This window comes from Micropterus dolomieu, linkage group LG07 (genome assembly GCF_021292245.1).
Source record: "Micropterus dolomieu isolate WLL.071019.BEF.003 ecotype Adirondacks linkage group LG07, ASM2129224v1, whole genome shotgun sequence".
Lineage (NCBI taxonomy): Eukaryota > Metazoa > Chordata > Actinopteri > Centrarchiformes > Centrarchidae > Micropterus > Micropterus dolomieu.
Window position 1 is genome coordinate 8,889,427 of NC_060156.1, and position 13,272 is coordinate 8,902,698.

Consider the following 13,272-nt stretch of genomic DNA (forward strand, 5'->3'; position numbering starts at 1 on the left):
GTAGCTAAAGGGACAGTAAAACGGAGTGTGGTAACTTGATCTGCTCATGACATTACAACTACGGCAACAGGCACGTCTCAGAGTCACCGAGTCAGCACACCAGTTCACCCACTTCAAAGACTCACAGGTCAATGGGAGTTAATGGACCAGTGTAAGGGCCATCATAGGGTAACATGCATTTACACCAAGGCTAGTTGTGTTTTAGGAAACACGATAGAGAATGAGCATCCTCTATTTAAAAGTTTAACAATAATGGCTTTATCTGCTTGTATCAGTGAATGGGGTGGGCTACAACCTAATAATCTTTTATTTTGTCCCACTGAAATCTCTCTCTCTCTTCTATATGTCACTCTGTCAGCAATGTCATGTTATATGAAATAATAATATAAAAGAGCTGAGAGTTTTTTGTATTTACATTTTTAGTTTGAAATAAATTTGTGTATGTAATGTATTAAAATTGCCTAATTGTAACATTTTGGGACATGGAATTACTAAATCGGAGTTCAAAATAAAAATCACAGGAGAATCAGAGTTCACATATTGAGTACTTACTACTTTCCCTTATACAGCTACAGCTGGAGCCGGGTGAATCTAAAAACTGGAGTGTTCACAACAAGTGTGGAGCCAGCTTACGTTTTGGGCTCCATGGAGGTCAGCGGGGTCGCAGACACAACAACTGCAGCATATCAGTCAGAGGACATTTCATCAGCCGGTCTTACCAAAGGGAAACTGGAATACACACTTCATACCTTATCTCCTTCCTCCTGTTTTTGAACTGTGCCGAGCCTTACACTGCTAATCCTTGTTTATGCTTTGCTCAAGGACACATCAGCAACATTATTTCTGAAGGATGCAACAATTAAATTACAAAGAACCACAGTGACACTGGCATCTGTTAATTCATGACCTTTTAATTATTCCAAGGTCTAATAGTTTTTATTGTTTTGGTGAATATTCATATACAATTAGGTTGTATTTCTTGTACTAATTGGTGTATTGTATATTGAAAATGTTCTCATGCTGTATACTTGTTGTCAGTCAGCTTGCATTAGCTAGTGTTACCATGAAGAAAGTAACTATAACACATGTTATACCTCCTTCTCTTCCTCCTCTTCCCTGGTCTCTTGCCTTGCCCTGCTAATCCTCGTTTATGGACGGGCTTTTCTCTGTACTCTCTCGCTTTCTGGGGGGTGGGGGTGAGTGTTTTATGCTGGTCAGGCTGATTTCACAGATGGGGTGGCAGCAGTGCATAGGGGGGCTTTAAGAGCCCTTGGGTGACTTAAAGAAGTTGAAACAGCAGTCTGTTCTCTGAGAGCAAAAAACAACAAAAAAACCCCAGAAAGCCGGCTGAAGTGGTGGGCCTAAACCAAAATATAAAAAGCCCTGCCATTATACTTTCCCTTGCCCCCAACCTCTCCTTCCAGACCTGACAATTGGAATATGAGATGTGAATGTCTGTGTGTCTGTTACATATTTCTTATTATTCCTGACAGCATATGCAGAGTTCACAGACTGTGACTGCTGGCTTTTTTTTAAAGATGTCAATTTTCTTCATATACAATAAAAATTCTACTTTTTTTCCCTCTTTTTTTGTGGGATGCCAATTTAGAAGTCCCATTTACTTCATATCATACTGATTTTCCAATGCGGAACGATGTGTTTTATAACATCTGGCATCAATTTGTCATCAAACAAATTACAAACTGCTGCTTTAAATGTTGCAAAATTTTAAATTTTTAAAAAGTTTAAAAAGTTTAAATGTGACTCTGTTGAACTGAATCCAATGCATTATATGGGTTTCAGTTACTTTTTAAACTTCATTATTTTAGATATATTATATAAGTTATAGTTATATATAATAATGATATAACTTCATTATATCATTATTTTAAATGTTTTATATTTTTCACTTACATATCAAAATGCAAATTGTAAATAATAGCTAGTTAAGCAAAAACACTACCTTTTTTTAAACAATCAAGTCAATACGCAACAGTTGTGGCAAAAACAGCAATGCAGTTGTATCCCCTTGTTGGTTGGTGAAAAATGGACTTCACTTTCTATGTGCCCATTAATTCCATTTTGTATGCACAGCCTGTGTCTGGGGTGTTGGTTTGTTGCTGAAGAATGCTTTCAAAGCACGCAAGAATGTAATCTTTAACACTCTTTAGTCTTGTGAAGGGCTAAGCCCCCTGGACACTGCTCAGCAATCAGACTGCCTCCCAGACAGATAACAGTATATCTGGATCACACGCACACACACATACAGACACACACACTTGTCAGTCTAGTCGGTGGATCCAGAGTGAACATCCTGGGGAGGCTAAGCTCTTAATTTGTTGTGACCAGAGCACGGTGTGTCTCGGTAGGCCAATAGCCGCGGCCTCTCCATCAATGTGAATGAGTGTGTGTGTGTGTGTGTGTGTGTTTGCACGCGGGTGTGTGCTTGTGTGTGAGGGCTCAGTGCCACTGCCACATTATGAGAAATCATTTGTGAGCAGCGGTCTCCCAGGGCAGGCTGCTTATCGGAGCGCAGTCAGTGGATGACGTGAGTAATTACAGATGATTCACCTTGAGGACTTGATCATCAGCACTATCTCTCTCGCATCCTTTCCTGTCCTTCCCTTTCACTTCTCCGCTCCTCTCCTTTCCCTTTCTTCCTTTCTCTTCATCCATTTTTGCCTCTCTCTCTCTCTCTCTCTCTCTCTCTCTCTCTCCCCCCCCTCTTTCTGATCCTCTCCTATCCTTTCTCATTCTCTCTGGAGTCATTCTCATTTAAGAATGACATTGGCTTCCATTCCTGCAGCATTTTTATGAACTGTATCACCACTCGCCTTTCTTCTGAACTTGTTCAAAGCAAATAACTTGAAATAAGGCAGAGCTTGGTGCACGCACTGCATAACCTCTGTCGCACATTCCTATGTCCAGTGCTGGATCAAGCCTCCGATATTGGTACGCATTTTCCTACTTGCTCACATGTGAATAACTTCTATCAGCACAACATCAGTCTCTCCCTTCAAATGGTCATGCAATTGTTCTGTAGCCTGCAATTGTCTTTGAGCTAAATGCATTTTAAACAGCCTGCAGTTTTTCCTTTGGGTCATTTCTTCATTGTGGTTCAACCTCATGAAGAAACTCTGAGCATTTAGATGGTGCCAGCACTGTATATGGCCGAGGGAAACAAGGTTTGGCAGCTCCACGGAACAAATGACTGAATTACCTTAAGCCACTGCCAAGGAGTAATTCTAACACTTAATAAAGGAAAAACGAGGAAGTGTGGTGTGTGTGTGTGTGTGTGTGTCAGTGGGCCAGCCCTAAGGCACAGTAGTCTAACTAGTTAGACAAATAAACACTGAATGAGAGCCCACTGGAGGGACTTTGGTAGAAGAGAGAAGTTGATAGACAAGGCTGCAGATATTTTTTTTCCCGAAGGTATCGGACTGTGTTGCTGCAAAACTGCTGGGCAGTTTGTGAAAGCTATTAAATTAAAGTAATAATTTTTGGGTTTTTTTTGTGTGTTTGTCTTTGAAAAAGTTAAGAGAATGGCAGCACAAAAACACATCTTTAGAATGATTGCTTATATGTAGATTTTGTCAATTACAGAGTGGGTCTTGAGTAAAAGTAACACAACAGAAGCCAAATCCAGAACTTTAAAGGAATTTGAAATAATTTATGAGACTCAAAATCAGAAATGTGCGTTAAAAGACTAGTAACTGTATCAATGGATGTGCGACAGACAGAATGAGGTTGTGTGTATTTTTAATTAAGAACAAATGGATTAACAAGTGAAATATCAACAATAGAATCACAATGTTTGTCCTATCTATTGTTGTGATATTTTCCTAAAAGGGGGAAGCTTATCAAAATTCTTGTGTGGATGCCTTTGTGCCTACAACCTAAAATCCTTTAATGCCTTAATCCTTCTTTAAACACTTGGGCATACACACGCAATACATTTTCCCTTAAGCATCTTGGCCATATGGCAAGCTCCGAATGCTTAACCTTTAACCTGCGAGACGGAGAGTGGACAAAAATGTGGAAAGTGGGTTAATCTGCACTTGGCTCATTGGGTTAACATGACATAGTGAGGACCCCAGGAGTTTGAAAATCCCTATTTCATGTGGTGTGGGGCTCAATCCCACATCCAGTTCATGTTGGTCAATCTGTCTCCCAAATGTAAGCATATTCAGACATGATGTGGGTAAGAGATAGAGGATACTCACCCCGTGCGATGGGTAGGAAATCCATCCTAACTCCCCTTGGCTTGCTTTTGAGTCTAACAGGTTGACTGTGGTGAGGAAGAGAAAGAGAGAGGGAAAACAAAGAGAACATATGAGTGTCTAGTCCTTGTTAGCCCCAATTAGCCTTCATCTAATCCCACAGGAGGGATCACCAACCTCAAGTACCGATCATGACTCTATTTACTCAGCTGCCACACACACATAGACACACACACACTACACATATCCCGACAGTAAGAGCTGGCTTTCTTGTCTTGCTGTGTAAAGCATCAAAGCAGAGGCAAACTGGCAACAACACAGATATTCTAAAGAGATATTGAACTAAAGTAGAGACAAGATTTCAAAAACCACAGATAGAAGTGTTTATTTTCCAAGTGTCAGACTACGGAACCCCGGCCTAGCTAGCCACACATGCACCCTTTGTGATTGGACTGTCACCAGGTGAAGCAAAACCACATCGAATCTAAATTCAGATGCAATCGCCACTTTCAGAGGTGGTCAGAAATGTAATTGGCCACACTGAAAACAAAATATAAATCAATATATAATGAATAGAAATACAATTTCTATGCATGTGTCCTGCCAAGAATTAATTCATATCAAACACAAACCAAGATGCATAGAGAAAATCCATATCTAATAGATGGATAGAGGACAGATAAGACCGGGAACTTCATTAGCATGATGGGGCAAGTTAAGGCTTTGGATTGGTGAAAGGGGTGAAGGATAAGTAGCAGCCATGTCAGTACTTCAGGTGCAGCACAGAGCAAGCAGCAGTACACAGTGCAAAGTGCAGAGGATGTTTGTGCACACAGAAACAGTTTCTTCTTACCAACTCTTTATGTACACATGTTGGCCAACTTGACTTTAACATGCACTATCTTCCTCAAGCACAGAGAAATGAGCAGCGACATTTTTGTCATCGAATACAAGTGTCATAATGGACCGTGATGGAGTGGGGAATGTGGAGGCAGCCTTATGCCCTATGGATGCCCCACTTCAGCAGCCAAACTGCCACTGTGGTTTGGCACCAGATTCTGTTTAGGGTCAGTCAAAAGACACAAACCAAATACAGCTTAAAATTGGTGAAAATAATGTGGTAATATTCTTTTCAGTTAATTACATTTTGAGTTTAATATTTATCCCTTTTCATTCAGTTTCTAAAATAGAGAAAACAAATACAATGCCTTATTGTGGTGTGAATGAGAAGCGACTGTAGTGTGAAGAAGAAACAAACAGATACACCCAGTGGGCTGAAGTGTGACAAATGTTGAAACAACCACGGTGAACAACATTCTTATTTGTGGTTATTTTGAGGGAAGATATTCCATTTTTTCTCTATTATATGGAGCAAAAACTGACTTTACTTTCTAAAACTGTTTCAAAGCCTCTTTTTGGGGTACAATCCTTTATAAATTATTCTGGAGTAACTGATTAATGTTTACTATGCCATATGTTGACTTCATCAATAAAAACATACACATGGGTTGACGTGCTGCTGTGATTACAAATATGGACACTAAGTGACCTACATGAAGACGTAGAAGACAAATAAGCAGCGAACGCTGATAGTAGAACAATAAAGTTCCACTGTTCCAATCATCTCTTTCTTTAAGTTTGAACCTGAAACTGACTTAGCCTCTTTCTCGTCCGGCTGAGAGCAAATCAGTCCACAGCTCAACACACACTAACACACAAACACACACACACACACACACAGGCACACACTTACCGAAGTGGGCGCACACATGCACAACAAAGTGAAGCAGCAATGCAGTCAGGCCCTGCAGCTGTAACTGTATTCACTGTGAAAATATGAGGAATACAATCTCCCTGTATTCTCCCATTCAAAGCTTCAGTAGGCAAGAGTGTATACATCTCCAAAGAGAGTATTTGTGGGCCTGTAAGGACTGCTGTGTCAGTGTGAAAACTATTTTAGTTAAACAAAATGTAACCCTCACAAGCAGCATGAGCTGAATTTCCAGTGAAAAGTGATTTCGCTGCTGCATGAACTAATTGTTTCACACTAGAATAAAGGTTGAGATGGAAATCATTTTCTCCAGGCAAGTCTGATAACTATCAGCCAGTGGGGCAAAAAGAAAAAGCCTGAAAGGGAAGCGGAGAAGGGAAGACACACACAGAGGGAGACTTATTATCAAATTCCAGGCTCAAAAAGCTACTAAATTGAGGCTCACCTGAGCTGTAGCCATGCTAAGCCACTCAGCCAGTTGAGTGGCAGTAGACACATTCCTATTAGACTCTAATGAAGCTATCTGTTCATGTCAGATAATAGCAGCTCAGCATCCAGGGCCATTGCTTCCAATTTACATTTCTCAACGAGCCGAGCCCACCACTCAAATTGAGCCAAGCGGGGGAATTTGAGAGCAGAAAATTAGACGGCTCTCATATCGCAGGAGGAAAACCCCCCCTCCAGCTGCATTTGACTGGGGATATCAGCACCCACACACGCACACCCAAACACACTCACAAATGCATGCATAAACACTAACACTGTGCTCGGTTCTGAAAAACATAAAATCACACCAAAAGATGCATACCATCCAAGAAACCAGAGGAGTAAACACACACTGAAACATGTATTTGTACTAAACTGTACCAAACAGATGAAGACACAAAAAAATAAAAGCCGTTACCAACACACATTTGCACACACGCACATATACTGTATGCACGCACTCACCAAAACATGCACATATTCCCGCACATGCGTACTCGAGCAGGCACAAAATAAGAGCATGCACAAATATTTGCTGACAGTCTATCTTTCTTTCTCTCACTCACTCACTCTCTCTCTCTCTCTCTCACACACACACACACACACACACACACACACACACACACACACAAAGTCAGTTAGCAAGCTAGCGTCAGCCAAGCATATAGCCCCTGCCCCATCAGGGAGTGCCTCTAAACGGGAACTAGGAGTATTAATAGCAAACTGAGCCAGCCAGTCTGGGAGGGAGCAAAACATCACAAAGGTAGAAACAGGTGAATCAATACATAACACATACAAACAGCCCCGCACGTAAACTGATCCTGACAAAACGGAAGCGTAGGAGGAGACACCATGCTACAGGCAAACACAACATCCTGCAAGCTTTCGTGATTAACTGATGGGTATACATTGATGGGGGGTACTGTGTCATCCAGCCAGTAAACCCAATGAGAACCTTGCAAATACGAGTTGAGATCATGCAGCATTGATTCTCTTTTTTTTTTTCAACTTGCTGGTGACCTATATCGCTTGGTACAGCGTTATGTTGAAATATTAAAATCAAATGTTGGAGCAAAGATCTACAGGGTGCCTATTTTGATGTTCTTATATTTTAATAGCTAACTATAGCCTATTGTGACTATCTAGCACAAACTTCAATTTAAAAGTCTCTCACTTCCAGTAAAATATGATGAAAGAAACCGATTCATGCTAGACATACATGGGAATTGAAAATGTACAGCTGCAATTAAAATGTTGGATGAGTGGAAGAAGAGGCTGTCAGTCAGAGACGCTGGTCTGGAATCAACGCATGGCTTGATCATTAAAGTGGAGCCATCTGAACAAAGTTACTCCTCTCAGAACAGAATAGAATAGAATAGTTACATGCACATGTTCTTCTAATGTCTCCCATTTCATTTTGAGCAAAGTGGAGAGGGCTTTTGTCTTTGCAGGATGGCTCTGTGCATGTGAAGGTTGGCAGGCCGCAGTGCAGGGAAAGCAAGGCGACTTGTGTCTGTGTTAAAGGGTGAAGTGTTCACCTCCCATTATGAATTATTCAAGTGCAGAGTCGCTGTGTCTGATGTTGCTGCTGCCTACCCAACCCCTCTGCCCCCATTCCTCTTTCTTTCTTTCTTTTTTTCTTTCTTACTTTCTTTCTTCTATTCCTATACCTTACACCTTACACCTTATACGTATGTGCCTTATGTACACACATAGACTTAAACACATCACATAAAGGCATACAGCACTCCTGCACACATACTAATCCTATATCAAACCTACACACAGACACACGCACACACAAACACACACACCTTATATGAAGCTTAAAACACACACACTGTTAAATTGAAGATGCCACTCTCCATCTTCAGCTCAATGTTTGGCCAACACACACACAGGTAAATATAGTCCTACAGTGTATGTAGAGAAAGGGGATTTATTTTTAAAGGAGGGGCACGTGTAAGCACATTTCTAGCACCTCTGAAGGGTACCATCGCTCACAAACGCCCATGAGTCCCAGCGGGACTGCTGCGCCGGGCTCTGCGGGCCAGGCCTCCCTACCGCCGGCTAAAAATACCCGAGGCCTCCCGACATCCCGCAGCGGGCCAACATCACACCACGCAACCACGCAAAGGGACAAGCTGCACCACAGCAAAAATAACAACAACCTTATAATTTTTTCGATTAATTGTGGACATTTTAAAACAAAATATCTTCCCCATAGCCCCTAAATGATATTCTCAGTGATTTCTCTGTATTTCTTTCAACTTTCCCCCAAAGTTTTATAGCCTATAAGATCATTACGACTTCATGAAAGCCACGCTGTAAATGCTCTTAAATAAATGTTGGCTGTGGCACGGTGCCGAGATGGGATTGAAGATTACAAGATTTGGGCTACAACAAGACTAGTTTGTTCATCAATAGGGAGGAAAATAATAATAACATATGTATCCTGTGATCACTTTCAAAGTTGAGGTTTGTTTTTCATGCACATATGTTTTAATTTACTTATAACTCAATTAATGCTTTATTACATTAAGTCCATAACAAGACCCTTCGAGTCTTGACACAATTAATTAATGCTGATATAGTTTTGATATAAACTACTTAAAACCGTCCTTTTATGACCACCGATTTTCAAGTTTACAACCAGGCATCTTGGTTAACTCTGAATGCTCTTTCAAAATCTCCTGCGCGCTTATGGCGGCTAGATTTGATGAGCAGCAGCATGTCGGTATAAAAAATAAAAGTCAGGATAATTGTATTTTTTCTTCGTGTGAACACTGGCCTACAGTACAGACGACTTGAATAAGGAAACTACTGTGTCTCATCATAAATATCAATGTAATTAAAAATAAGAAACTTTAAAGGTGACTTTTACAAAGTGAATGAGTCCCAAATCTTGTTCTGCCCGATGGTCAAAGTCCCAGTGTGCCCTGATTTATTATATTATTTAAGGAGAAATGCGGCTCTGGTACACATCCATGAGTTTGTAACTTTATGTTGGCTTTATCTGGCTTGTTGCTTCGCCGCTTCCCTGCATTAGACAACAATGCATGATAGGATCTGTTATTTCAGGATTGAAACCGGAGCATAATTACGTTTATTAAGCATGACGATCTGTTTGCACCAGTACAATGAAACATTTAATCCGGACGAGACAATCAGTGCTCCACTGACTCAAATGTATGTTTTGTCCTGTTATAGGGTCACATTGGTGGTGTAGCAGTCTGTATCAATTTCTATACAATATAGAGACGGAGCGGCTCGACACTGACACTCTCTGGCAGATTTATGTCTTGGAAAGGTGAATTTAATTGCCGATTTGTATTTCATATTGAAAATTAGCACTTTTGCTGTTCCTACTAACTTGTAAACCGGTTACTCTCATTCTTTTATTTCTCTGTCTTTGTCTTTTCTGTTCTTTAACTTTCTGCTTAACACTTTTGACACCCTCCCTTTCTGTCTCACTCACACACAAACACGTACACACCAGTAGTTCTACATAGCGTACTATTGTGTATTTTGTCAGGGTGGTGTGTATTTATGTGGTTTTGTTTCTTTTTTCAGTGCTGAGATCACTAAATGTCCATCAGCTTTATATCTCAATAAACTACTATATTATATTAAACTATTATTATTCGTGTTTTTAAAAAAAACCTTCTCATGGGTAAGGGCACAACACATGTACACACAGAGTTGCAGTAGGCCTAGCTGACCTTCACACACACAGTCACTCAGAGTTTTTTTTCTTCCCGATTTCCAATTGGTCCACTCTGCTTTCCTGTCAAGTAGACTTTCATAAATAAAAGCTTTTGGCCTTATGCAACAACTCGGCAAAGCCAGGACCTGCGGTCCTTTCCTGACACAAACAGACAAAATTGTAAAGAAGGTCGTTTTTAATATCGGATGAATATTCTACATAGGCTAAAAACAAACATTTTCGTTCAGGAGACGAAATCGGGTTTCAGGTTTAAACGTCTTAAATAACTGTGTCTGACAAAATAAGCTATGTTTAGTAATAAATATGGTGGAAGTTCATAAATGAAAATGTCATCATGTCCTTAGCAGTTTGGATTTTAAATAAACTCAACGTGGGGGAATAAACCGCAATCCATGGTTTATTTGGATTATATGTGTTCTGGGCAACTTTCCCTTCAGGTTGTTTCTGTTACATTGGGATGCTCTTCTAACGTGGCCTTTAAACCCAAACTTCCAGACTCATCTACTTTCTTAACATGGGCGTCAGAAGGACCTGGGACGTGGTTTTGCGCCTTTACTACCGGTCTGTCTCTGAATTACTGAAGAGTATACTGCGCCTACTAAAGACTCCTTCTGATTAGTTTTAAACTACTCTTTCAACTATAGTTTTAGATCTTCTATACTAATTCACGTGATGCACCATTTTAGAATAGGGCGCTATCCATGTATTCATACAGTGAGTATTTTATTTATTCTTCTGCTTTCTTTTTTAACAGGGAATAACTGTAATTATAATATATGTGCCTTTTAGACAGTGTGACCCACGTCTTCACCCAAATGCATTCCCCCCCTGTGGGCAGTTTTAACCTTTACAGAACTCAGAGCACCATCAGCACGCATGTGCCTTTCCTTTCCACTTTGACCCCGCTACAAAACACATGACAGGTAGTTACTGCAGGGCGTAACAGTGAGAATGTTTTTGGACATTTTCAGAAAGTTAAACAAATCTCCAAGAAGGAGACTGCTTCACTTGTTTTCAGCACAGTTTCACATGTTTGTGGAAGTGACTCTGCTGAAAAAGGACCGGTCTGCCATAATTCTGCCGGGTTTTTAATTGTGCCACATGTTCACTATCCATGAATAAGTGGCCCGAAACTTGTCGTCAAATAAGTCAAACTAAGTTGTCTCCATCTTCATTGTTTTTCACTCGTTTAAATAAACGTTGGATTTAAATATAATTGTAAACACCGCCAGTTACCTACATGACTTTATAAGGAGGGCAGTTTACAAGATCCCAGTAGCAGTAGCTTACAAGTTAACTGTTTTGGATTTATTCAGGTCAGAACCATAAAAAACAGACATCCGCGTCTTTATTGCCTTTATATCGGCGTGTCTGTGAGCTTAATCGGGGAGTCTACCCCGAGTGAATTCTTGGATAAAACAGATCAACACGAACCTCTAATGGAGACACAGAAACCGGAGTTTCTTTACATCTCTTCTCCCCGTAATAACTCTGCGATGGGCGCTTTGGGAGCTGTGTAGCCATCGCTCGGTTCATTCATCCCCGTTTAAACAACTATTAACCCCCCACGTTCGCGAGAATATCCGAAATCAGGCTTCCTTGTCTTCCTTGTTTAGATCTACTTTCAAGTTTAATGTCTAATTACTGTGTTGGTGACCATAACCCGGCCCCTCGTGATCACCAGTGCCTCAGCGCGCTTTAGATCATCCTGTTGTTGTTATCACTATAATTTGGACAGTAGCAAGTCCGCGGTGAGCGCACAGCACTGCCCCACTATGCGTGCCGTGGCGCGGCTCACCAGTCACACACACACGCGCGCGCACACATAAACATTAACACACACATGTCCGCAGACTAAGAGTTATCTTACCTTCATTGGGGGGGTAGATGATGGGAAACGCAGGAATAACGCAGGACAATAAAAGAGGTAAAATGAAAAGGAGTGATCGCGGATTGCAATCCATGGCGGCGGATCAGAGGTACATAACTCCATGAAGCCACTGACTGATCTGAGAGCGTCTTCTCTCCACTCAGCTTTCTCCCTCTCTCTTGCTCCGTCTCCCTCCGGTTGGAGCAGTTTTCCGCTGGGTCCTACAGAGTCTGACAGACTGCAAAGCACAGCGCTCGAGTTCACCACAGGTCAGTGTCTAGATACTTTACCACGGGCGTCTTCTTGACGTGAATGACAAACGCAGCTATTCAGCACATTTTATATCAGGTACAAAACTGTCTTTTGATTTTACAAATATTTTACAGCCGAAGCAAAACTGTCATTTGATTCACTAAAATGGAGAGCGAGGACTGAGAGGGATACTATAAATCTATTTTGGAACAAAAGAGTAACATGTCTCTGTGACCTACTATAATTTTTCAACTACATTCACATCCAGCAAATAATTTAAATAACAAAGTTGCTTTGATTATCAACAGGACATTTGTGACCTATTATCATTATCAGAGTATTAGGCTTTATTACAATTACAGCAGCTCAATCCAGGATCTACAGGCCTTCATTAGAATAATTAATCAAATGTACTTAAGAGCCAATAAGAATTAGTTCAACTTTTGTCTTTAAATAAGACAGTGTAATAATAAGCACCTGGTTTTAATTAAACAGCCAATGGTGGCCTGTGATTCTGAATCATACATAAGGAACATCTTGGTTTTAATTTGTTTTAAATCAAGAAATTAGACCAAACAGCAGCATCCTGTCGTTTTTAATGCAGACTTTGAAATGGCCAGATGGGACATGTCTTTTAACCGTATTTTAGAACAAATAGAACCCAGGTGTTGATTTTATTGTTGTTTTTTTTTACAAGGAATTAATGCAGATTATTTGAGCAGTGAGTCTTTGAAATGCATGTATGAAAACAATTATTTTTTGTTGATATTACTGTTTGTTATGCAATATGAATTTCACAAACAGAAGTCATAATAAAACTAGTTTTCATGTTTAAATGTCTTTTTAAAATTCACATATAAGATTTGCCTGAACGTATAATTTCAGCACATAACCAACAGCCTACTTATGAACACAGTTTCCATGTCATAATGTTCACTGCCTGATG

General features: G+C 40.4%; 1 protein-coding gene across 2 annotated transcripts in view; it reads right to left on the minus strand.

The window, feature by feature from the left end:
- The window catches only part of epha3 (eph receptor A3), a 108,065-nt gene extending 95,849 nt beyond the window's left edge, over positions 1 to 12,216 (minus strand). For both annotated transcript variants that reach the window (XM_046053692.1, XM_046053693.1), the window contains exons 1-2: positions 12,075 to 12,216; positions 4,224 to 4,288 (exon numbers count right to left, since the gene is read on the minus strand). In XM_046053692.1, the coding sequence (XP_045909648.1) occupies positions 4,224 to 4,288; positions 12,075 to 12,168 (159 nt within the window). In that variant the 5' untranslated portion in view covers positions 12,169 to 12,216. The remainder of the gene's footprint in view (positions 1 to 4,223; positions 4,289 to 12,074) is intronic.
- Between the last annotated feature and the right edge of the window lie 1,056 nt (positions 12,217 to 13,272).